The sequence below is a fragment of the Phlebotomus papatasi genome, chromosome 1, assembly GCF_024763615.1.
Source record: "Phlebotomus papatasi isolate M1 chromosome 1, Ppap_2.1, whole genome shotgun sequence".
Lineage (NCBI taxonomy): Eukaryota > Metazoa > Arthropoda > Insecta > Diptera > Psychodidae > Phlebotomus > Phlebotomus papatasi.
The window spans coordinates 105,501,491-105,524,736 of NC_077222.1; the positions used below are offsets into that span (position 1 = coordinate 105,501,491).

At 35.2% G+C, this 23,246-nt stretch overlaps 1 protein-coding gene across 2 annotated transcripts; it reads right to left on the reverse strand.

The window, feature by feature from the left end:
• Positions 1-1,785: 1,785 nt before the first annotated feature.
• On the reverse strand, positions 1,786-17,582 carry LOC129799056 (sodium/potassium/calcium exchanger 3-like). 2 transcript variants are annotated; one of them, XM_055842660.1, is made up of 5 exons: positions 17,082-17,582; positions 16,790-16,975; positions 11,778-12,071; positions 11,355-11,690; positions 1,786-3,047 (listed from the first exon to the last, which is right to left on the reverse strand). In XM_055842660.1, the coding sequence occupies exons 2-5, from the start codon at positions 16,935-16,937 to the stop codon at positions 2,179-2,181; spliced, it is 1,647 nt and encodes a 548-aa protein (XP_055698635.1). In that variant the 5' UTR covers positions 16,938-16,975; positions 17,082-17,582; the 3' UTR covers positions 1,786-2,178. The 2 variants fall into 2 exon arrangements, with proteins under 2 accessions (XP_055698635.1, XP_055698634.1); XM_055842659.1 differs by having other exon boundaries at positions 11,778-12,095; positions 17,082-17,538.
• Positions 17,583-23,246: the final 5,664 nt, after the last annotated feature.

Below are 23,246 nucleotides of genomic sequence, written 5' to 3' on the forward strand. Positions count from 1 at the left end.
TATTCGGCTTTAACACAGAAACCGATCATGATTTCAGATAGTACAATGCTTTGAGCAGCTACCGGTCAAAATCCCGAAAAGCCAAAATCCGGAAATCCAAAATTCCGAATTCTTAAAAGTTGTCATAGCTACTTCCACGATTGCACCCACGCACTTCCTGGAGGTAATGGGAAAATTTTTGTGTTTTAAGAAATAATCTGTATAATTTCATCCCTTTCAAGACTTTGACCATTTAGGATTTCTGCTTTTGGGATTTGATTTTTCAGAATTTTGGTGTAGAGATTTCGGCTTTTCGAAATTTTGGCATTTCGAAACTTTGGCTTTTGGGATTTTGATTCTTCAAGATTTTGGCATTTCAGGGTTGTGGCTTTTCGTATTCTTAGCTTTCGGGATTTTGATTTTTCAATTTTGGGTTTCGGCTTTTTGTGTTTTTATTATTTTGATTCTTCAGGATTCTGGGTATCGGAATTTTAGCTTTTCGGGATTTTGGTGTTTCGGGATTTTGACTGACGGTATTTTGTTTTTTCGGGATTTTAAATTTCGGTATCTTGATTTTTCCGGATTTTGGCGTTTCGGGATTTTGCTTTTCGGGATTTTATCTCTTCAGGATTTCAAATTTCGGGATCTTGATTTTTTTAGATCTTGGCTTTTCGAGACGTTGGCTTATCGGATCTTGGTTTTTCAGGATTTTGGTGTTTCAGGATTTTGGATTTTCGGAATTTTGGCTTCCGTGATCTTTATTTTTCAATATTTTGGCTTACGGGATTTAGGTTATTGAGAATTTTGGCGTTTTGTAATTTTGGCTTACGGAATCTAGGTTTTTGAGGATTTTGAATTTCGCGATCTTGATTTTTCCGGATTTTGGCATTTTGAGATTTGACTTTTTGGGATTCTGGCTTACGGGATTTAGGTTATTGAAGATTTTTTCGTTTTGGAATTTTGACTTTCTGGATCTAGGTTTTTGAGGATTTTGGCGTTTCGTGATTTGACTTTTTGGGATTTTCGCTTTCGGGATCTTGATTTTTTAAGATTTTGGCTTACCGCATCTTGTTTTTTCAGGATTTTGGCTTTTCAGGATTTTAGGTTTCTGGATTTTGATATTTCAGATTTTTGGGTTTCCGAATTTAGAATTTTGGGATTTTGCTTTTTCCGGATTTGGGCGTTTTTGGGATTTTGGCTTTCGGGTTCATTGGTTTTTCAAGATTTTGGCTTTTCGAGATTTTGGCGTACCGGATCTTTGTTTTTTCACGATTTTTGCTTTTCAAGATTGTGGATTTCGGGATTTTGAGTTTTTACAATTTTGGGTTTCGGAATTTTGGATTTTCGGAATTGTGGCTTTCGGTATTTTGGCTTCTCGGGACTTTGTCTTTCGGAATTTTGGCTTTTTGAATAAATATCGGATAAATATCTGTACTGAGTCACCTAATTTTTTAGGAGTCTATCTAGATTCTAGAAGATGATTGCTCCGTTAAGCACCTTTCATCTAGTATACATAGTTCATTTTAATCTAAATCCGTTTTAGGTCTTCAATGTAAAAGATGAAGAGAATTTTTAAAACTAAGCCTTAGTAATTTAACTGAACTAAATTATATCATAATTGGGTCCATTTCTATTCAAAAATATAAAAAAATCTATTCCAAAATTGCTTTACTTTCCCCTAATTCACCTGCCCAGACCGAAACTTTGATGACTTAACCGGTAGCTCGCAAATTCATTTAAAGCCTGAATACAAATAGAACAACATTCTACAAGTTTTAAAAAACAAAATAAATTAGAAAATAGAAATGTTTCACAACAGTTTTAATTTTATTTTTCAACAACATTCGAATGGATACATAATCAAAAAAATGAATTACAATTGAACAAATATAAATTGCATGAAAATTTGCAGTCTTTAGTGCTGTTTCACAGGATGAACGGGGAATCTCAATGGGAAACTCTTGTGCTGAAGTAGCCTTGGGGAGAAAATCAGAACTTGAAATTGAGAGTTTGTGTTACAAGTGATGAGACCCCTTTTAGCAGTAATGTTAGTCTTTGCTCTGATTTATGGCCACTTGGGCAACAAAAAATCAAGCGAGGAATAGGAGAAATTGAAAGAGAGAAAAGGGAGAGAAAAAAAGAGCCATAAATTGAAAATAAATACTGAAGCACTAGAGATAGGCGGGATGATGGGAGAAATCAGTGATCACAAGTGGGCAGGTTGACTGGGAAGAAGAAATTGAGTTCCAACATGCTGCTGATGATGAGGAAGAAGAGGTAGAAGAATGTGCATGTTGCACCAACTTTCCAGTCCAGCTTGAATTTGTTGATCAGGAGGGAGACGTAGAGGCCAACGAGGGCGGAGAGGAGTAGGGTGGCTGAGTAGGTCATACCGGATGATTTCAGTGACACCCAATGCTCTCCGGGAGTGGCGGGAAAGGCGAGGGATTTGATGAGCCAGGGAAGACCGAGGCATAGCATAATGTCGAAGGTGTTTGAGCCGATGGAATTGCTAATGCCCATGGTACCGTGACCCTTGTTGGCCACGATGACACTGGACACAGCCTCGGGCACACTGGTACCCGCCGCCAGGAATGTCAGACCCATCACGGAGTCCGGAACGTTCAGTGTGTCTCCGATGGCGGTGATGAGGAAGGCCACGACGTACGACGATGCTCCGATCCAGATTACGCACGTGATGAACGTGAGGAAGCGTAGTCGCGGAAACCTCCGACAGTCCGGAATGGTGAACCACAGCAGGAAGGCAATTGGCCAGCGACAGATAAACATAAACATTGACTCATCCTTCCTTGCCCATGGTCCTCCGGCCACGCAGTCATCCGATTCACTTGTTGCACAATTCTCAGTGACGCTGACATCGACGGTGGACGCGGTGTGGTCCTTGGTATAGCCATTCTTCAGCCTCTGCACCCCATCCATCAGAGGTGATCCCTCATTCACGGTTTTGGGTGGCTTTGTGCAGCATTTGGCGGAGCCGTTGAACTGCTCTCCGCACGAATGTACCACGGTTTGAGCTTTGCGTGCAATCATATCATTGCAGCAAATTGCTATCAGAATAAATGGAAATGTCGCCATGAGCGTGTGCTTGGGAATTGATTGGACAGCATGACTGGCAAGAGCAGTGCTGATAAATTGATTTTCTGAGGTTTAAAGGAGCACGTAGACGTGCTTCAATTTTATTCAAGTGGCGGTGTAATTTAATGGCGTAATAGTCCACGATAAAATTTATTGATTGTTACATTGCATTATTTATCCCAAAAATAACAAGAAATTTTCACATTTTATGGAACATTATGGAACAATCTGCTTAAGTAATGCATTACGCAGCTTTTCAGACAATTTCACTGATTTGTTTTTCACTTTCGAATGAAATACACCCAATCCCCTTAGGGGGAGTTGGGGCACCTTTGAATTTGTGGCAGTTTTGAAGTTTGGATTTATCCGGTGGCAGCCAAAATCCCGAACCCCAAAATCAGGAAAAGGCCATAATCTCGAAAGCCAAAATCCCGGGATTTTCGAGATTTTTTCGGGATTTTGGCATTCGGGATTTTGGCATTCGGGATTTTGGCTTTCGGGATTTTGGCTTTCGGGAATTGGCTTTCGGGATTTTGACCGGGACCCGATAAAAACATGTCAGAGAACATTTGAAAGATTTGACCACTGATGGATGAAGGCTTGGAGACCGAGCCGAAAGCTCTGGGAAAAGTTGAAGTTTTCCCTGAGTAAGTTGTATCTTCCGACAAATTCCGACGAATTCCGGAATCCCCTCCTCGCTCTGTTCCATTTAAAAATAAGAGATAAATCCGGGTTTTTGAATGGATTTTTAAATGGAACACAGCGAGGAGGGAATTCCGGAATTCGTCGGAATTTGTAGGAAGACACAACTTACTCAGGGAAAACTTCAACTTTTTCCAGAGCTTTCGGCTCGGTCTCCAAGGCTTCGTCAGTAGTCAAGTCTTTCAAATGTTCTCTGAGATTTTTTTTATCAATTGGGTCAGGATGTTTACAGGGCATGTAGAGGCAAAGGGAGCACTTTATTACAATGTTCTAGAATTTGTCTAATACCGTTTTTCACAATTTTCTTCACTTTTCTTCTTTCTTGGGCTTTTTCGAGGTATCCAGCAGCTTGTCTTTGTCCGTACTAATCCCGGAATCCCCACCTCGTTAATCTTATTACGTCGGTTTATGTTTTGCGATATAATTTAATTGTAGCAACAAGGAGAGCCGACGTTTATTCATTTTTTGAATATACTTCGAATCCGGTGTTCGTCGGGTGGGAGCGGACTAGCCCGGAATAAAAGCTTTTTCTTCCCATTTTCTCCCAGAGCTTTCGGTGCACTACGCACCTTCTTCAGTGGCTGAAGGATATATTTTTTATTCGAAAAATTAACATTCATTTACATTAACACTAAACCTACCGACCGTTTTTGGTCGCTTTTTGGTCAAATGACAAACCGCGGTTGAATAGGATACTCAACAAATTTGTCTTGAAAAAGAGCAAAAAATTAAAATTTAAACATTGAAAAATATATTACATGCATATTTTAAGAAATTCATAAAGTTTGATAGTTACATTATAGAGCTTAAATATGTGTTAATTTTAAACCGGTTAATTTGACCGGTTCTTGGTAGGTTTAGTGTTAACTCTTTTCCACATTTACTCGAAAATTGGGAAGGAAAGGCTTTTATTCTGGCCTAGTAAGCTCGCCCCGACGAACACCGGATTATCGATAAAAAAGATGTAATTTAGCTTTTCAATCTGGTTATACAGCTATGTATATTATATTATGAAAAGGCTCTATTTTAATTAAGGTGCCCCACTTCTCCCTGTCAGGTCTTTAAAAACAAATTTAATATAATAATAGAATTAGATTAGATTAGATTACAATAGGGGCGGTTTCCTGCGGAACCGTTACACCCAGTCCTCCTTTTGGAACCATTATGCATCCCCAGTTAATTTAATCCCTGTTGATGGCAATATGTATCAATCCAGCCCGTTTTTCGGAAAAATTCTATTAAACATGTCGGCTTTAACCTTGATAGATCTTCATCAGACAGCATCGCTTTACTCAGCAGCCTACATCTGATGTTACATAGGCTGGGACAGTCGCACACATAGCGAATGGGCGTCTTTCAGTTTCATTGCATCCTCTGCACATTATGTTACATTGGACACCCTAAAGCCCAAAATAGGCACAGGGATCGACTTAGGGACCAGCCCGAAAAATGCGGATTGGTGTCGATTTACTTATAGATCAGCCCAAAATTTGGAGGATCAGGCTGATCTTCTAAGCTTTTTTCCTTTAAAAGTACTTTCGCATTATTTACCATCTACCGGTTCTCAACCGATTTAAACCGATTTGTAATTCACCCAAAAGATCCCACAAAATAATTTTAAGAGTAATAAAATTGATTTTCGGACAAAAATTATTTATCGCTTCTTAACCGGTCTATTACCGGTTCTCAACTGATTTGAATGGATTTATAAATCACCCAAAAACAACTCAGGACTAATATAATTAAAATTCGAATAAAAATTAGTTATCGGTTATGAACTGGTCCAATTGACCCACGAATGTCTCATTGTGTCTTCGGCGCATCCATGTATTGTCCAAAAAATTACACAAATGTGAAGCTAGCGAAGACCTATATTTTAAATAAATTATTTTTAGATTTTTTTCCTAAAATTTTTCATGTCTCTTTAATCAAAAACAGGTAGATTTCTAGTTGAGGGCCTAGTACTTACTTCCTGTGTTCGTTGACCCGTAAATCCCCTCCAAAACCGTGTTTTCTTGGTTTATCTCAAAATCGGCCCTTGCACTTTCATAAATTTTCAAATGTGTTATGTAACTAGTTCAATTTATGACCGAAACTATGACCACAAAATTATCTATATTGAATTTTCGAAGATAAAAGGTTAAGCAAGGACTTACTTTTCAACTGAATTGCATAATTTTGCATTTTAATAATTTTGAACTCAAATGCATTAGTCTCTATCGGCAATGAAACGGTAAAGTACCGGTAAATGATTTATTTTAATATTATTTTATTACTGGATATTGTTAATGTTTATTTTAGTTTTGGATATGTTATATTTTGACTTAGGCCCTCGGATTACCAAAAGATAATTCACGGAGAGCTCTTTCTCGCGATTTCGAGCATTATGCAAAGCCGGGACGCTTTGCTGTCTCTTTCATTCTACGGCAAAAATTTTATTCTATTAACCGTATAAAATGAAACAAAATTAACAGTAAAAGAAAGAATTTATAGAAGGGATTTCATTCTTTAGGATAAAAGCAAAAAAATGTAATATCAAAGGCTGATGACATTCTAAATGAAATCAATCAATCACTTGGCTCTTCTCTGGGATTTCTTAGTCTTCCCAGTCTTCTACATGGGAAAAATTTCACTTTGGATGGACTTATTGAACCATCTGTGGTAGATTTCTGATGGAAATTTCAGAATAATCGCGAAGAATTTTCAAGAGCGCGTGTCCATCACCCACCCCTGCCTTTTTGTTTAAGGCTGGAAACCTTCCCCTATATCGTATGAATTAGTTTATTTTCTTATTAGTTTTCTATCCAGAATAAGAGCAAGTTGTAAAGGAAACGAAGGCATCGCAAGGGACTGCCTTTTTTTAGAATTGAATTCATAAGTGTAGCAGTCAAATTTCCCGCCTTATAGCAATAAATGCTCTGCTGAGGCAACCCTAAATATTCGAGACGCAATGTCTCCTTTCTAGGCCAGCGCCTCTGGTGGTGGAGAAGACGACTGTGTTAGAGTTAGTCGATCGTACGATCTCAGTGAGTACGGATGTCAGTGCTTATTGAGTCGTGAAAGTGTTAGGACGTAGTGCAGAAGCTCGCAACAGTCTGGAGCCCACATCAGTCGATGCATAAGCAGGTCACTCTCCCAAATATTATAGATATTAGAACGGATTGTTGGTTTGTCCCTTACATCTTTCAGAAGTGGGATTTGGGGAAAAATATCCCCAGAATCCTGAAGAATTTAAGTGCAAGTCATGGCGGCCATCATTGCGAAAAGCAACGCACACAATTGGCTTGGTGGGCTCAAGAGAAGGACAGAAAGCTGCAAGATGCAACAGGAAAATTCCTGTCGTACACAGGAATTCAGATAAGTGACTCAAGTTGGGGAAAATTGCGTTTTATTTGGATTTTTAGAGAGAGAAAGAAAATCAATTTTTGTTGCGTAAGAAGGGAAAATTTACTCAAAAATCGAAGAAAGATTTCATGGGGACGCTTTTGTTGCTATGAGGGATGAAATTCCGTGGTGAATAAAAGATAAATTTTCGCAAGAGATGCAATATTTCGGGGATAAGCGTGAATTGCGCATAATTTTGGTGGTAATTGTGTTGGAAAAATTCTCATTGGGTGAAAATGACGTCACAAAATATCATGCGATCTCCTAGCGGAAAAAAGGGGAAACAAGTTCGAAAATTTCGATATTGATGGTGGCGCGACTGACGGAGGGGAAAAGTATCAATAGTTGACGGAAGAAAGTTGGCTGATGCAATATCAGAGTCAAATAAATTGGAAGTTTTGTGCAAAATTTATCGAATTAATTGGCAAGTTTCCACACAGAAGTGATTAGACGTGATTGCTGAAGGTATTGTGGTGTGTGTTTGTCACGCAGGATGCCTCGTTCTAGGAGAATAGAAAATGAGACACCACGGCTCAGAGAGTCACTCTCAGGGCACAGTTCAACTCAGGAAGTTGCCCCAAAGATTGGCCCGCAGGAAATTGCCACGATAATACCAAGATTCGATCCGGATGACCCCACTTGCATGGACTGTGACCTTTGGATAGACGATTGTAGTACTGCCAAGGAGATGTACGGGTGGAGTGATGGTGCTGCAATTCTCTACAGTTCTATGAGATTGAGGGGCACGGCAAAAGTTTGGTACCACGCCGCCAAGGGACAATTGAAGACGTGGGACATTTTTAAGAAGGACTTTGTGGAAAACTTTCCTGTTAAAGTCAGCATTCCCAGAATTCACGAGCAGTTGAGAAAGGCCCAGAAGTCTAAAAATGAGACAGTGATTGCATATTTCCATCGAATGTGTGCCATGGGTAGGAAGATTGCTCTCGACGATAAATCCATGGAAGAGTACATCATTGGAGGGATGTCACCGGAAAGTCGCAGGACCACATTGAGGAATCGGACATACCCCTCTTTGACAAAACTTTTACATGCTCTATTGGAGACCGAGGAGAAAAATCGTACAGATGAGAAGGAAGAGAGAACTGATCGTCAGAGTTCTAGATCATCCAGGAGGTACAGTCGTTCTTCAGAGCAATTGGACAGGTATCACCCTTATGTTTTGACTTCTCGTGGAGATTTGTATTTGGCTGAGAATACAGGGAGATACAAAAGGTACAGGAAGGAAAGCCAAGAAAAGGAAGACAAGGAGGAGGGGAAGAAAAAGGAGAACACTATTGGAAGCGAAGAGAGGAGGGACAATCGTAAATGTTACCATTGCAAGCAGCCTGGACACCTAATTGCAAATTGCCCGAAAAAACCGAAGGATATTTAGATAAGGATGGCCGAGCAATTCTTCTATCTGTCAAATAAAAGGGGATTGAATGAATAGTGTCTGTAATTTAAAAGAGATAAAGAAAGAGGAGTCTTATAGTGAAGTAGTGAAGTGTCAGTTAAAATAATTAATCAACAAAGATGGCCACTATTTTCTATGGATATTTTGAAGTTGGAATATACCATCACGTTGAGGAAATGAAGATTTAATTAAAAAATGTCAGATCATCACGTATAGACTTAATCGAATCTTTTTGTACACTCAGAGAAGAAGTACTATTTATCAAATAAGTGTTACAAGATTTAAGTTGACTTTATTATGGAGCACCAGAAGCAGTTAAAGATAAAACGTGTGAATTGTCTCAGAATAAGAGCTCAGGAAGATATACCCGAAGAATACCAGGAAATGATGCTGAAGAGATAATTGGACAATTGCGTGGAATATGCAGATGTTTCAGGAGGATTACTCCAACTAAGAAGTTAGCTGAAATTTAGAGAAGTCCAAGAGTTTCGCAGTGATTACCTAGTAACTGATGAATTTAACGAATAGGAATAGACACTAGTGAAGAAAAACTTTTTTATTTTGTTAAAGTTAACAGGAGATTTATATTATGTGAAGTTCATGACTGTTGAATTTATATGGATGGCTATTGACAATAAACACTAAATTCAAAAAAGACCGAAGAAGTTAGTTGGATGATTGAAAACTTTGGAGTCAAATGGAAGGTTAAATCAAGGTTCAGATTTTAATATGTGTCTCTTTGGAATTTTGGTAGGTTTAAACACAAAACCATACGTTGACAGGATTAAAGGCATTACTTTGGATTTGGCTTCCTGGGTTTGAGATCCTAATCAGAAAGCCGTTAAATATTCTCCTATAGGAATTTTAAAATTCTCAAGCCATGGTGACCACCTAAGTCTTTGTGATAATCCAGTCTTTGTGACAACCAAGTCTTTATGACAACCCAGTCTAAGTGACAACCTAGTCTAAGTGACAATACAGTCTAAGTGACAAATCAGTCTAAGTGACAAATCAGTCTAAGTGACAATTCAGAGAACTCCAGCAGCCAATCAGAAGGAAGGAACAACTGTAATACACAAGAGGACCACTACAAAAGAGCAACTCAAACAAATCAAGCAGATGGAAAGGTTTTTGATAACCTGTTCCAGTAGTCTTTGTGACCATCATCTGAAGAAATATTCGGACTTGCTTTTGATAGCATACATCCGAAATCAAGTCTTTATGACAACGGAAGCGAGCAAATGATGTAGTCCCGATGTGTGTAGAGAGGTTTAGATCAATTTGACTAATAAGGTCAAGAAAAGAGTTAGGTACTCGGCAGGCCAGGGACTGTAACCATTCCTCAAGACAACCCTGATCTTTTCGGATTATTAAAGTACTCCAATGAGGACATTGGTGAAGTCAGGACGGCCGAGATGTAGCAGTCAAATTTCCCGCCTTATAGCAATAAATGCTCTGCTGAGGCAACCCTAAATATTCGAGACGCAATGTCTCCTTTCTAGGCCAGCGCCTCTGGTGGTGGAGAAGACGACTGTGTTAGAGTTAGTCGATCGTACGATCTCAGTGAGTACGGATGTCAGTGCTTATTGAGTCGTGAAAGTGTTAGGACGTAGTGCAGAAGCTCGCAACAGTCTGGAGCCCACATCAGTCGATGCATAAGCAGGTCACTCTCCCAAATATTATAGATATTAGAACGGATTGTTGGTTTGTCCCTTACATAAGAAAAAAGCTTTTTTTTTAAATTTTTTTCTAAGAATATCGTTTAATATTTTATTCTACTCTACGTAGTGCAATTCGTCCACCGCCGGCTTACCAATTATAACTCTCATCGGTCAAACGGCGCACACCTCAAATCATTGAGTATAAGAGCCAAAATAAATTCAGGCAAATCCTCAAGAATATTTAGTCAGTGAATTTTAGCAGGAAAGATTTATCACAAACTGAGAGCTTAGGATTAGGATCAATTAGGAGAGCCTGGGATCAATTAGACGTTCTTTTCAAACATTTCCTTTACCTAATCCTTATAATGCTGATAGTTATGCCCGAGACACTCTTACGGCTTAAACCGAGAGACGGTTTGGTAGGAAATTGAAGGGAACGTAGTCTAATCATTATTTTGATTATAACACTAGAGAAATCCGAAAAAGTTAAAATAACGTTCCGGAAATGTTAATTTTACCCTGCAATATTGATCTAAAATCGGTGTAAAAATTACCCTTTTTAGGTATATTGGGGGTTAAAGTTACCCTTTTTCATGTTAATTTTACCCATAAAAAGGTGTAAAATTAACATTAAAAAATGTTGATATATTTTTACACCTTAAAAGTGTTAAACTTATGAGGAAAAAAAGTTAATCGCACCCTCTTTTTTCTCAGCGAATCATATCGTCCGATACATTAGGGTTGAGTAAAAAAGCTTCATACTAGGTGAATGGCTAATAGGAGGCAAGAGTAATCTAACTGCCAAATATTTCTACTAACAATTTTATACTGCTACAAATTATTAACTAAATTTATTTGCAATAATTTGGAGTTCAATTCAAATGAATTTTAATTGACAATGCAAAATTTAATTGCAAGTGTTTTCATAACAATTTATAGTGAAATCTAATATACGTTTTTTATTGTATACGACCCTAAAACGCCACATTTTTCCTCCATAATCGAGTAACTATTAAGCTGGAGTAATAATTTGTCGCTTGGGTATTAATGTAATTTATCAGCAATGCTCCTGCAAACTCTATTTAAACTTGCAAATGGGGTTGTAAAAAGGAACTCACCAACAATGTATATAACGTACGCAGAAACCAAGCAAAGCGCCTCATACCACATGACTCTGCCATCGTAGAGAGTGGAGATGAGGGCAACAACAGCAAATCCGTACATGAGGCAGTCCCGACTCACTGGCCACCAGTCCAGGAGTACAATCTGCCCAGCAATCAGGCCACAGCATGCAGGTACAGCCAGTATGTTGAACACGGCTGAACCCACAATAGTTCCCACCCCAATGTCACCCTCCGTAATGAACGTCCCGACGCAATTAATGAACAACTCGGAGCTGGAGCATGCAGCTGCCATGAATGTGGCACCGGCAATGTCTTTCTTCATTTTCAGGCCTGAAAGTATTGAGGAAGGAGATGTTGATGCTTGTCCGGAAATTGGATGATTGCTATCGGGAGAGGCAGGAAATGTTTAAAACTTACTGTCGCACATTGATTCAATGGCCGGCACAAAGTATTCGTCACAGACAACGGCCAGGAGCCAGAAGAGGTAGCATACGAGGATTACATGGATAGCTATCCAGCCACTCTGACGCTGCTCCCTCGTGAGACCATCAGATGGGAACTCGAGAATTGCGGCCGGGGTGCAATTCAATTCGTATCCTTCCGCCCCATTGACCACCGGACTCACTCGTGCGATTGGATCCAATCTTACTGAGTGAATCTGAGGGATGTCCTCCATAAAACTCACTAAATGTCTGCGGGGGAGGCTGTGGCCTATTGAAAAATTCAGGAAAGCCTCTACAGTCATGGGACAGAGTTAATGACGCATGCAGAATTTCAGGGAAATTTGAAATTTTGTTATTGGTCAAAGAACCGTAAAAGTGTCCACTTAATGACTTGGTATGAGGGGATGATCTACCTTTGTAGTATAATCTATTTCTCTACTGTCTACTCAGTGTTGGGTTATAAAATATTAAACTCAAACTTCCAAGGGGAAAAGAATTTAAAAAATTAATTTATAATAATTCTGATGGATGTTTCTTAACTTTGATATGTTACAGGGTAAAATTTGGAATTCCGGACAACGTATAATTCCGGACAATTCCTTTAAAACTTGATAAAAAAATCAATAAAATAATCTTCAAAGTACTCTAAAATTCCGTAATTATTGAATTATTACTATAAGATTATCAAAGCACAGACCTCCAAATTGGCCTGTCCGAAATACCGTGTTGTCCGGAATTCCAAATTTATAAGATTTATAAGCAGATCCGACATGTTTCCAGCGAGAAAAATTTATATTTTTCAATAAAAATAGCAAAACAGGCTGTAACATTTTCCAATTTTCCTTCAAAATCTTAGAATTATTTAGAAATCAACTTCTATCAACTAAAGTGATTTTACTTAGGACAATTTTTAAGTCTCGAAGCTTCAACTCAAAATTTTGCTTTCATTTAAGGCTTTTTATTCAACGCGTATCCTGGTTTAAACTTTTGAGCTTCAATCTTAAAACCAGGCTGATTCATCCAATAGAAAACGTACATGATAAAAAATTAACCTCCCAAAGTGGTTGACCTTTGACCTTCAATAATTCAAAATGGAGAATTATCCGGTCATAGGTACGTTTAAGCGAAATGTTCGCCTGGACTAGCTCTAAAACATATCCGAAAATCAGTGAAAAAGCTTGGCCAAATTTAAAAAAAAAAACCAAAAAACATGTTTTTGGAGGGGATAGAGAGAGGTTGGGGAGGGGAACGGAAAAACGTCTGGAGATATTGCTTTTTCATCGGGGGTCATCGAATATTGGAACTCGATATCTCTTACCGTTTAAGCGCCACAACGGTGACAAGTTGAAAAAAAGACGATTATAGCGATTATATAACTGCTCTATTTTTGAGTGCAAGCAGTAACATTATTTAAAGCGTTTAAAGCTATTAAGAAAAATTCAATGAAATATACAAAAACTAATCTCAAAAATTAATTATTCTATCTTTTCTTCAAAGCTCACTTGCGAAGGCTTAACACTAAACCTACACTGGTAAAAATGAAAGGGTCACCGAGGCTCCTTTGAAAGGGTCACTGTTTTGACACCTATTTAACTCCGGAATAAACGAATAAAAACAATGAAAAAGTCATCTTTGATTCTCGCTTAGATGGCAGAAATATGAATTGAATAATTGTTTATGATAAAACATAATCTATCGTGATTAATATGCATACAAAATTTCAAGAGATACAAGTGAACCCTTCAAAGGATCAAATATCATCCATTTTTTCGGAAAAGGATCAATTTGACCCTTTTATTTTTACCAGTGTACCATGACCGTTAAATTGGCCGGTTTAAAAGCTTCTTTTTTTTAAATTAACACATATTTAAGCGTATTGTCAAACTATGAATTGCTTAAAATATGCATGTAATATGGGTCCCGGTCAAAATCCCGAACGCCAAAATCCCGAAAGCCAAAATCCCGAACGCCAAAATCCCGAAAGCCAAAATCCCGAATGGGCCAAAATCCCGAAAGCCAAAATCCCGAATTCTTAAAAGTGTCACAGCTACTCCAACGATTGTACCCGCACTTGCTGGAGGCAAAGGGAAATCTTCTGTGTCTTAGGAAATTATTCTAAACATTTTCCTCCATATAATTTCATTCCTATCAGGATTTAGAAAATTCGGGATTTTGGCTTTCGGGATTTTGGCTTTCGGGATTTTGGCCTTTTCGGGATTTTGGCGTTCGGGATTTTGGCTTTCGGGATTTTGGCTTTCGGGATTTTGGCTGCCACCGATCGGCGATATGTCGAACGATATTAATTAATTAAAGAGATGCAAGAGGCGACGCTGATCATTCTCAAACGGTATAAAAACTATTGTATTAAATATACTCGCTTTCTCGACATCCGACTGTCAATGAATAGAGATCTATAATTAATAAGTACACTTCCAAATCGAAAGTCTTTTACATATTTCCTTCGCCAAGTTTAAAAAAAAAACATGTTGTTTGGTCTATCCCAAAATTAACACCTCCGATTTCATTCCTTTTCAAGTATGTTGTACAACTAGTTCAGGCAGTTCAGTTGAATATTTCGTCCAAAGATACTTATGAGCAAAATATTCGCAATTATGAATTTGTAAAGGTTATAGATTAACCACTGTGGATTGTTTAATTTGCAATGGAATTGCATAAATTTGGATTTTTTGGAAAGTTTTTGAAATTTCCCACACAACTGAGACTGACAGTCTCAACAGGTAATGAATCCATAAAGTACCGGTATTGGAATTAATTTTCATAAAATATTTTTTTTCACCAATTCTCTATTTAAATCCGTTTTAATAAAATACTGTAGAATATCTAAGACACTTCCATTAATGACAAAATTTTTAGTTAGATAGTGTGCATATAAATATATCCTAATAATAATTAATTATTCAAATTTTTCATTTACTTTTGCATCGGGCCTCTACGGCCATCTCAGCGTTAATGACTAGCCTCCTAAGCCAAACAACACAAATCAATTTTGAGATTAAGAAATCCGTTAATATTGGTTTTAATAATTTCAAAATGAACAATTCCCTATTCGGAAATAAAGGCAAATGACGCTTCACGTTTTTACGAGTTATCATGAGGTCACATAAGAATTTCTATTTAAAGGTTCAAAATATTATTGGCTTTATTGTTAAACTTTATGAAGTATGACCTTTCCATTTCAGTGTCAGCTTAGAGGTTTAAAGAAATTTGGCACCTCAAAATTACAAAGATTTTTATCGGAGCATATGAATAGGAAAAGAATACCGTAATTGCGGGTGACTTTGACACCCTACTTCGTAAGCTTTTCTTTCATTCTAATGTTTAAAAACGGTTCTCAACGATCAGACATGGTAGATCGGATCGGTAAAGGCCATCCTTATGTTCTAGAAGTAAAGAAAAGCTTAGGGACAAGAAGGGGTCAAAGGCGCCCGGACTTCAATACGTAAATAATAATTTGAACTAACCCTACCATTAAACTGCCAATATTATAAACAAATCATAAGGATTATAATAAAATTTTGGATGGAATTAATTTTCAGCCTGAACTATTAAAGCCAAAACTCAGTAGTTTTTCACGATTTTTTTGAAGACGTAGGAAAAAACTGAGCTTCATTAAATTTTTGACAGATATATTTCAAGTACTAAATTTTTTTTTCTTTTTCAAAAAAATTACATTATTGCGAACTAGATAGTTTATCAATCAATTTAACTAATAAAAACATATAAACCACTTTTAACCTTGTAATTCAAGCTTCCCTATCAAAGAATTAAATGTTACCCCACGAAACTGCGCTAAATAAGAAGTCGATAATTGATCCAGATTGATCGCTATTATCTGTTTTGTACTGTAAACGTTTATTTTCTAGTTTACGCTATTATCTACGTATAATATCCGTTTATTTACAATCTAAATATTTACAGAGAACCTAATATAAATTATTTATTGACTATTGTATTTATTTTAGTTAATTTTCTTCTCGCAATCATTACCTGTCTTTTTAAATATGTTTTGATTTTTTAGCACCTCTAATTATTGGCTTGGAATTAAAATAGTAATTTGTTTAATTCATTGACAAACCTAAACAGATCCAAAACATATAACAACTGTACTAAATTCTTTAAGTTTGAGATGTATGTAATAATATTTTTAATACAAACTAATTTTCTTTAAAAAGGTACTAGTGAAAGATTTAAAATTGAAATTATGGTGATTAGCTTTTAAAAAATCAATTTAAAATGAACCATTATCTTAGACCAATTGAAAACTACAATTTTGAAAAGAACACAATAAAAAAAGTAATTTTTTTGATAAGAAAATAAAAATTCTTCAAGACTTCAAGATTAAACGGACAACGTAGTCAGATTTTTTTCCGTAAAAACCTATTTATTTATATTTTTTTCTTTGGCAATTTTCCATTCGCTGTTTGCTTTAAAATATTACTCACACGTAATTAAACATTTATTTACTTTGAAAAAATATTTGAGTTTCGTTGCAGACACTGATTGGCCAAAACTTTGAAGTGTATTTTGTGTTGATAATGCGTCAAGTTTTCATTAATTATTAAATAAATATTTTGAAATTAAATAATTTAATATGTTTTAAGGAATTTTGAATATTGCACTTTTTTTAATTGTTTTTTTTTAAGTTTGTAAAGTTTGTGTTTTGGAGAAATAAAAGAAAAGGCTTTCGGCCTTCGCACATAACCCGGCTTTGAACATTCTAATATTCTTCCCATGTTCCTTTAAAGAATCTGACTTATTTTTCCAAGAAATGTGTGTCTTGGAACTGGCTGGATATGGGAAAAAAATAAAGTGTTCGAAGCTTGAAATCCTTCCTCTACTTCCTTACCAAAAACATTTTTTATTTTCAATTTTTCATAAAAAAAAGAACACTGCGCTACTTTTTCAAGCACGATACTGCAACCGCCATAGAATTTTATGAGTGAAATTAAAGAGGAATCAACTCACCAGACACGAAATAACTCTTTGATTGTCCATTTGCATCACTCCCGGTGTTTGGGATCACAAGATAAAATACTGTTACACCCAGAAAAATGAGGATTCTCAGTAGAAATGTCACTCTCGTTTGAATTCTCCTCGATATTCTTGTCTTCATTCTTGGTCAGGCTCACTCTTTGGCGGTGGCTTTTGTGTCTGTTTTGTGGTCCGATGAAAAAAAAAAAGAGAAACCAGATAAGAAATGAAAGAGAAATTATTATTAAAAAATCCAGTCAGAGTAGTTTTTTTTTTGGGCACTCACCTCGTGAAGCAGGAAAGAAAAGAAAGAATGCTCAAAGTCTAATTAATGCTGGGATTAATTGTCATAAAAGCATCTCCTTTTTGGAGTATATCTTAAAGACAACCCTAAATCGTATTTGCGACACTTTGAACACTTTTATTGTCCACTTTGTGGAAGTTTTTCTCAATGTGTCTTTTTTTGCGTGCTGTTCACAGTTTGGAGCTTAGATTGAGAGTGAGGAAAATGAGGAAGATGTCTGAGGTTTTTCTTATAGACAAAAATTTTAGGTAGTGCGGGGATTCTTATCTCTCGAGCAACAACTTCTTATTTGCACTTGTACACACTTTGAACGGAAAGTCTTGGTCTAATCACTGTATCAATAGATAATGAGGTATTTAGTCTAATGTAGATGTGTCTCGACTCAGCTGCACTAAATGGACTAAAATGACTCAATCCCGACACTATCGCAAAGTCCTCCAAAATTATCCGATAAAGTTATGCATTTCGGTAAAATCTCGTCCAAATCTGCTGTGAGAGTGTATTAGTTCCAAGGGGCAAACAACTAATAAATCTAGAGCATCAATCAATGTGCATATTGTGATAATGACAAATTAAAATAAATTTTGCTAATATTTTGCAACAATTACAAAAATTTAAATTTTCATAGTAGGGGAAAGTGCCCTGCCCATGCTTCATACAAGCTTCCTAATGATTAAATTTGATCTAAGGTTCTCTATAAAAAATGTGATTATGTCATTATGAAGCTTGGCTTTGTACAAAGTATGGGTGAACAATGGAGTCTATTGTTAGAAAGGTCCTAAAATTGCTTTGAAAATTTTTAATTTGGTTGTTGCTCATTTAATAAATTATTTAAACATATTTGGTCAGTAAATAAATAACGCTCAGTAAAAAAATCATAACTTGAAAGTAAAAATCAAGATATTTAGTCAAAAAAATATTAGTTTGCGTAATAAAATGGTAAATAGTTCAAACTTATAGAAAATGTGAAGTAGAAATATTCTAAAACTCAGAACGTGATTAGAAAATTATTCGAATTGATCGTTTAGATTGCTAGAAGTAAAATTTAATCAATAAAATTGTCGAAGCTATTGTGAAATTAAAGTTTGACAATAGAAATCTGAGGTTGATTGATAAATAAATAAAATTTGAACAGTGAAATTAATCAATCTCGTTCGTAAAAAAACACGCACGGTTAATAAATATAAAAATTTAATCGAAAATTTTGTCAATATAACTCTGAATTTCTTTTATCAATAAACCAAATTTGATCAACAAAATAATCTTATAAGTTCAGTAAAAATGAAAGTTTGATCAAAATTAAACTAATTAGCTAAAGAGTCAAATCAATGAGAGTCAGTAAAATGATCAAATTTGGTGAATCAAAAAACAGAATATTAATGCAAAAAAAGTCAAATTTGGTCAAAAATCTGGCAATATTTATCAGCAATGTCATCAATTTTGATCAGAAAACATACAGTCAGTAGAAAGTGTGAATTTGGTCAGTTATGACTCCGGCGTACCTTTTGGATCAGGAAATTTTCATTCAATAAAATTCACATCCTTTTCTTTCTCAAGCGCTCTTAATACGTTTGTCTCCCTCTTTTAAACTCTTCTTATTCTTTTATATATCAAAACAAATTCAATTTAGTTCAATGTAATTTTTACTTCTAAAACGCGGCATTGACGTAAACGAGATGACTTTTACGGATTTTGGTTTTTGGGATTTCGAATCATTCGGGGTTTTGTCTCTTCGTTATTTAGGCTTTCGGTATTTTAGCTTTGAAAATTATAGATTTCGGAAATTTGACCTTTTTCGGAATATTAATATTGACTTTCGGGACTTTGGCTCTCGGGACTTTAGCTTTCGAAATTTTGACTTTTAGTGATTTTGGATTCGGGATTTTGAATTTGATATTTTGGCTTTTAAGATTTTGACGTTTAGTGATTTCGGCTTTTGAGATTTTGGCCAATTCGAGATATTGTCTTTCCGTGATTTTGACCATCGGTATTCTGGCTTTTAAGATTTTGGATTTCGAGAGTTTGACCTTTTCGGGATTTTGACTTTTCGGAATTTTGGTTTTCGAAATTTTGATCTTTTCTGGATTTTAGCTTTCGGAATTTTAGCTTTCAATATCTTGGTTTTCAGGATTTTGACTGAAGATGTTTTGATTTTAGGGATTTTGGTTTTCAGGATGGCGATTTTTCGGGATTTTGGCTTTCCGGATTTTAGCTTTCAGCATCTTGGTTTTCAGGATTTTGATTTTTCAAGATTCTTGCTTTTGGGATTTTGTTTTTTCGGGATTGTGGCTTTGGGGATTTTAGATTTCGAGATTTGAACTTTTAAAAGATTGTTGCTGTCTAAATTTCCACCCATTCGGGATTTTGTCTTTTCGTGATTTTGACATTTAGGATTTTGCATTTTAGGATATTGATTGAAGATTTTGGGAATTTATTTTTTCCTAAATTTTTTACAGTCAGTCTTTCCACCCTTTTGGGATTTTGACTTCTGATATTTTGGTCTTTTGGGATTTTGCCTCTCGGGACTTTATGATTAATTTAAAACATTTTTTTTGTTAGCAAATCTGTAAATATATCCATAAATCGCGTGAGTGAAGGTTTAGCGTTCATTGCTTCTAACACGTTAGATTTTAATGAAAGGATAAATTTTCTTATTAAACCAATACAAGGCTTGTTGCAAGTTGTCTGATTATGGTATTAATTAATTTTCAAAATTGGTGAATTTTGGAAATAATGAAAAGTTCTTTATGAAATTAATTTCAAAACTGAGTGAGAAAAAATCATTCATTTTTTGAAGTTATGCCTTATATTTTGATATTTTAAAAAATAATTTATTTTCAGAACATTCTGCAACGTGTAAAATTCTTAAAACCTCGATTATAAATCTATATGATTTATAATAAATGTAGAATGATAAGCATAGTATAAATTATTCTTGGGTATTGCTACTTTTGGGAAGAAGAAATTTTTCGTGTTAGTTGTTTGCCCCTTGGCATAATCTCTTCCAAATCTATTGAGTCAATGTACTTGTTGCGAAGGAAAAAAAAATGCAATTGTGATAAGAGATTAACAGTGTCATCAAATTTATTTGAATCATTCAAATTCGTGTGAGAAAACAAGTAATAAATGAGGAAGATGGGAAATATAGAAAGTCCAGAGACTTATAGGAGAATTCTTTGAAGTTGAAAAAGAAAGAAACTTGGCAGGAGAAAAATTTTCCATTGAGAGATAGAAAATATCTTAAAATTAGAATATTTCCCTAATATTTGTAATGCACATTGTAATTGGATTACAGGAACTAATCACTAAGACGCTATTACATAAAATTACAAATATTTATAGAATTTTTCATGGAATATTTACAATATTATAAAAATAGTCCACTAAATATTACATTCTTTATTAGTGTTCCTCTTTTAAATAGTTTACTGATTGTATATAATACAGATCTCAAAATATATATCGCAACGCAGAAGAATAAACTCAATAGAAGAGTTAAAAAAAATACAGAAGTTGGAAATTCTAAGACTTTGCAGGAAAGAACAGAAAAAAGTAAGAGGCTGAAAACATCTTTTCAGAACATATAAATTAAATTATGTGACGAATGTTTTATTACAGTGAAAGCTTTTCTCATTTTGGTATGTTTTTAACCTTATTATATTCTCAGTTGCTCTTGTTCTTGCACAAAATTACTCCGAAATTTCACCTTCTACACTCTGATTTTTTTTTCAGCGTGGGATATTACGACATAAAGTCACACAATAAAAAACTTTACGTGTTAAACTTTAATTAAATTAGAATTAGCAATGCAAGAGTTAATTTTATAGAGCTCTCAGTGACTAATTGAAAGCTAAACGAATACTTCATGTGATGGAGAGTACGTAAGGGTTAACAACACTGAGGAAAATTATTTTGAAAAGTCCGCTATAAATTATGTGTAATATTTTCATTTTCATTTTTACGGAAAACTGTGATAGTCGAATTTATTTTAATTTATCTGTACATGTAAGCTTTAGGACAGAATCATATGGATCGTTAGAACTTTACCGATTTTCGTAAATTTACGATTTTTAACGAAATCCTAAAAATAAATTTTAATTATCGGGCTTTTCTATAGAATATTATTAATATTAAAAACGATCAAATTGCAAGAAGTCATAAATTTTAAAAATTACTTTTCGGTTCATAACTGATTCATGACCGGTTCACAACCGATTTGAACCGATTTATAAATCACTCAGAACATTTCCCAAAATACCTTAGATGCAATGTAGTTGAATTTGGTATAGAAATTAGTTAACGGTTGTGAATCATTTAATTACCGGTTTATAATGGAATTGGTTCAAGCTTGGCAAGAACTTCAAAACCTTTCCAACAAGTTCAAATAGGATTCATTTTTTATTCTTCGCGCGAAAGGATTTTGAGAGATACATATAATTTTTTGGTGATGCATTAGATTAAGAAATCTGCTGTCTATAACCTTTACAACCTATGACTTTGAAAAACCGTTATTAAGAGTTATTCAACGGTATTTTTGTTGCTCTCTGTGAAGTTGGAGCAGTAAAAGAATTATTCTCCTTTTTAGGACACCTGTGTTCCAGTTGGCCTTAAATGGTTAAATAAAAATTATATCATAAACGTAACTAATATAAAAAAACAGTTTAAAATTTGTCCGTTCTGATTAATGTTTATTTCACGATATAGAGATTTTTCTTGGAAAAGTACGGAAATTCTCATGAAAGAGCGGAAAGATAATTTTAAACAAGAACTATATTAGTGTTAGTACTTAAAATCAAAACGGTGTAATCGATTTTGCTATTTTTTTCAAAATTTTACTGTCAAATCATAAAGCCATAAAGGAAGCTGAGGTGTGTACCATATTATTCATTTTCAATTTAGTGATAATATGAGTGCTCTTGAGCTACTGCTCCTGAAAACATATTTCAGATATACAAAGCTTTAAGGATTTCATATTTGAATTTTAGCGGCCATCGTCGTCTTAGCGTTGGTGACTAGAATGAAGACGGTTTAAAACCCTCTCGTAGGATTTATGAGCAAAATCATACAAAAAACAGTTTACAAAAAAAGAAAAATAAACAAAAGAGAAATAAAAGGAGAAAGGAAAAGCAGCCTAAAGCGATTTTCAGATTTCAAGTTTCCTGAAGGTTCCTGAAGTTCTCCAAACCCTAAATAGCAACGATTTATCGTTTTTTCAGAACTTAATAGATCATTTGCCCTTAGTAATTCAAGATTGAATTAACGTTTTCGAAAAACTTTTGAATGGTGAGAAATTAGAAGAGGTAGGGCAAACTGGGGCAGTAGTAAACACGAGGAAGTTGCGAATACTAAAATGTTTTTAATTAAATACTAAATTTCAGAGCACGGGACCTATATAAATTTGTAGATAGTATAGGGATCCTTGTTCTCTGAACAAATAGTCGACATAAATCCAAATAGTGTACACATAAATATCATTGTTTACAATTACCCCTATTTACTACTGCTCCAATTTCCCCTAAGCCCCTAAAGTCATATGGCTAAGCCTTATGCCTGAAATCCGTATAAGATAGGGCAAACCACAATTTCTTCTGTCCTTAGGAAGTTCGTTACACAAAGTTGTCTTTTCAATAAAGACAAATCAATGCGGAATACGTTTCAACAACGATAGATGATTTTTTTTTCTTTTAAACTAGGTTTCTAGATAAATTCGTTACTACTCAGAATTTATTAACCACGAAGAATTTTTAGAAAATAAATTTTCGTAGTTTGCAATTTCCCGTTTGAAACGATTAAAGCCTTTTGGTAGCTTTAGTAAGGCTTTGACAGATGAAGTGTCTACGTCTAAACCAAGAACTATTGGCTGTGTAAAAGGCAAGACAAACAAAATGTTTAAGATATTAGTCAACCAAGAATGGCTTCGTTCAGTAATAACGAATTAATTAATTATAATAATTAATTAATTCGTTAATTAAAAAAATAAAAATTAATTAATTAATTAATTAAACTCGTCGCGAATCGGTCAGGCTTCTGCAGTAATGAGGGAGCTTGGCAGAAGCGTGTTGAGGAAGGTCGAGCTTAGTCGATCGGCTAAATTATCGGTTTTCAAAGCTGTGTTCATTCCTATTCTCACCTATGGTCATGAGATTT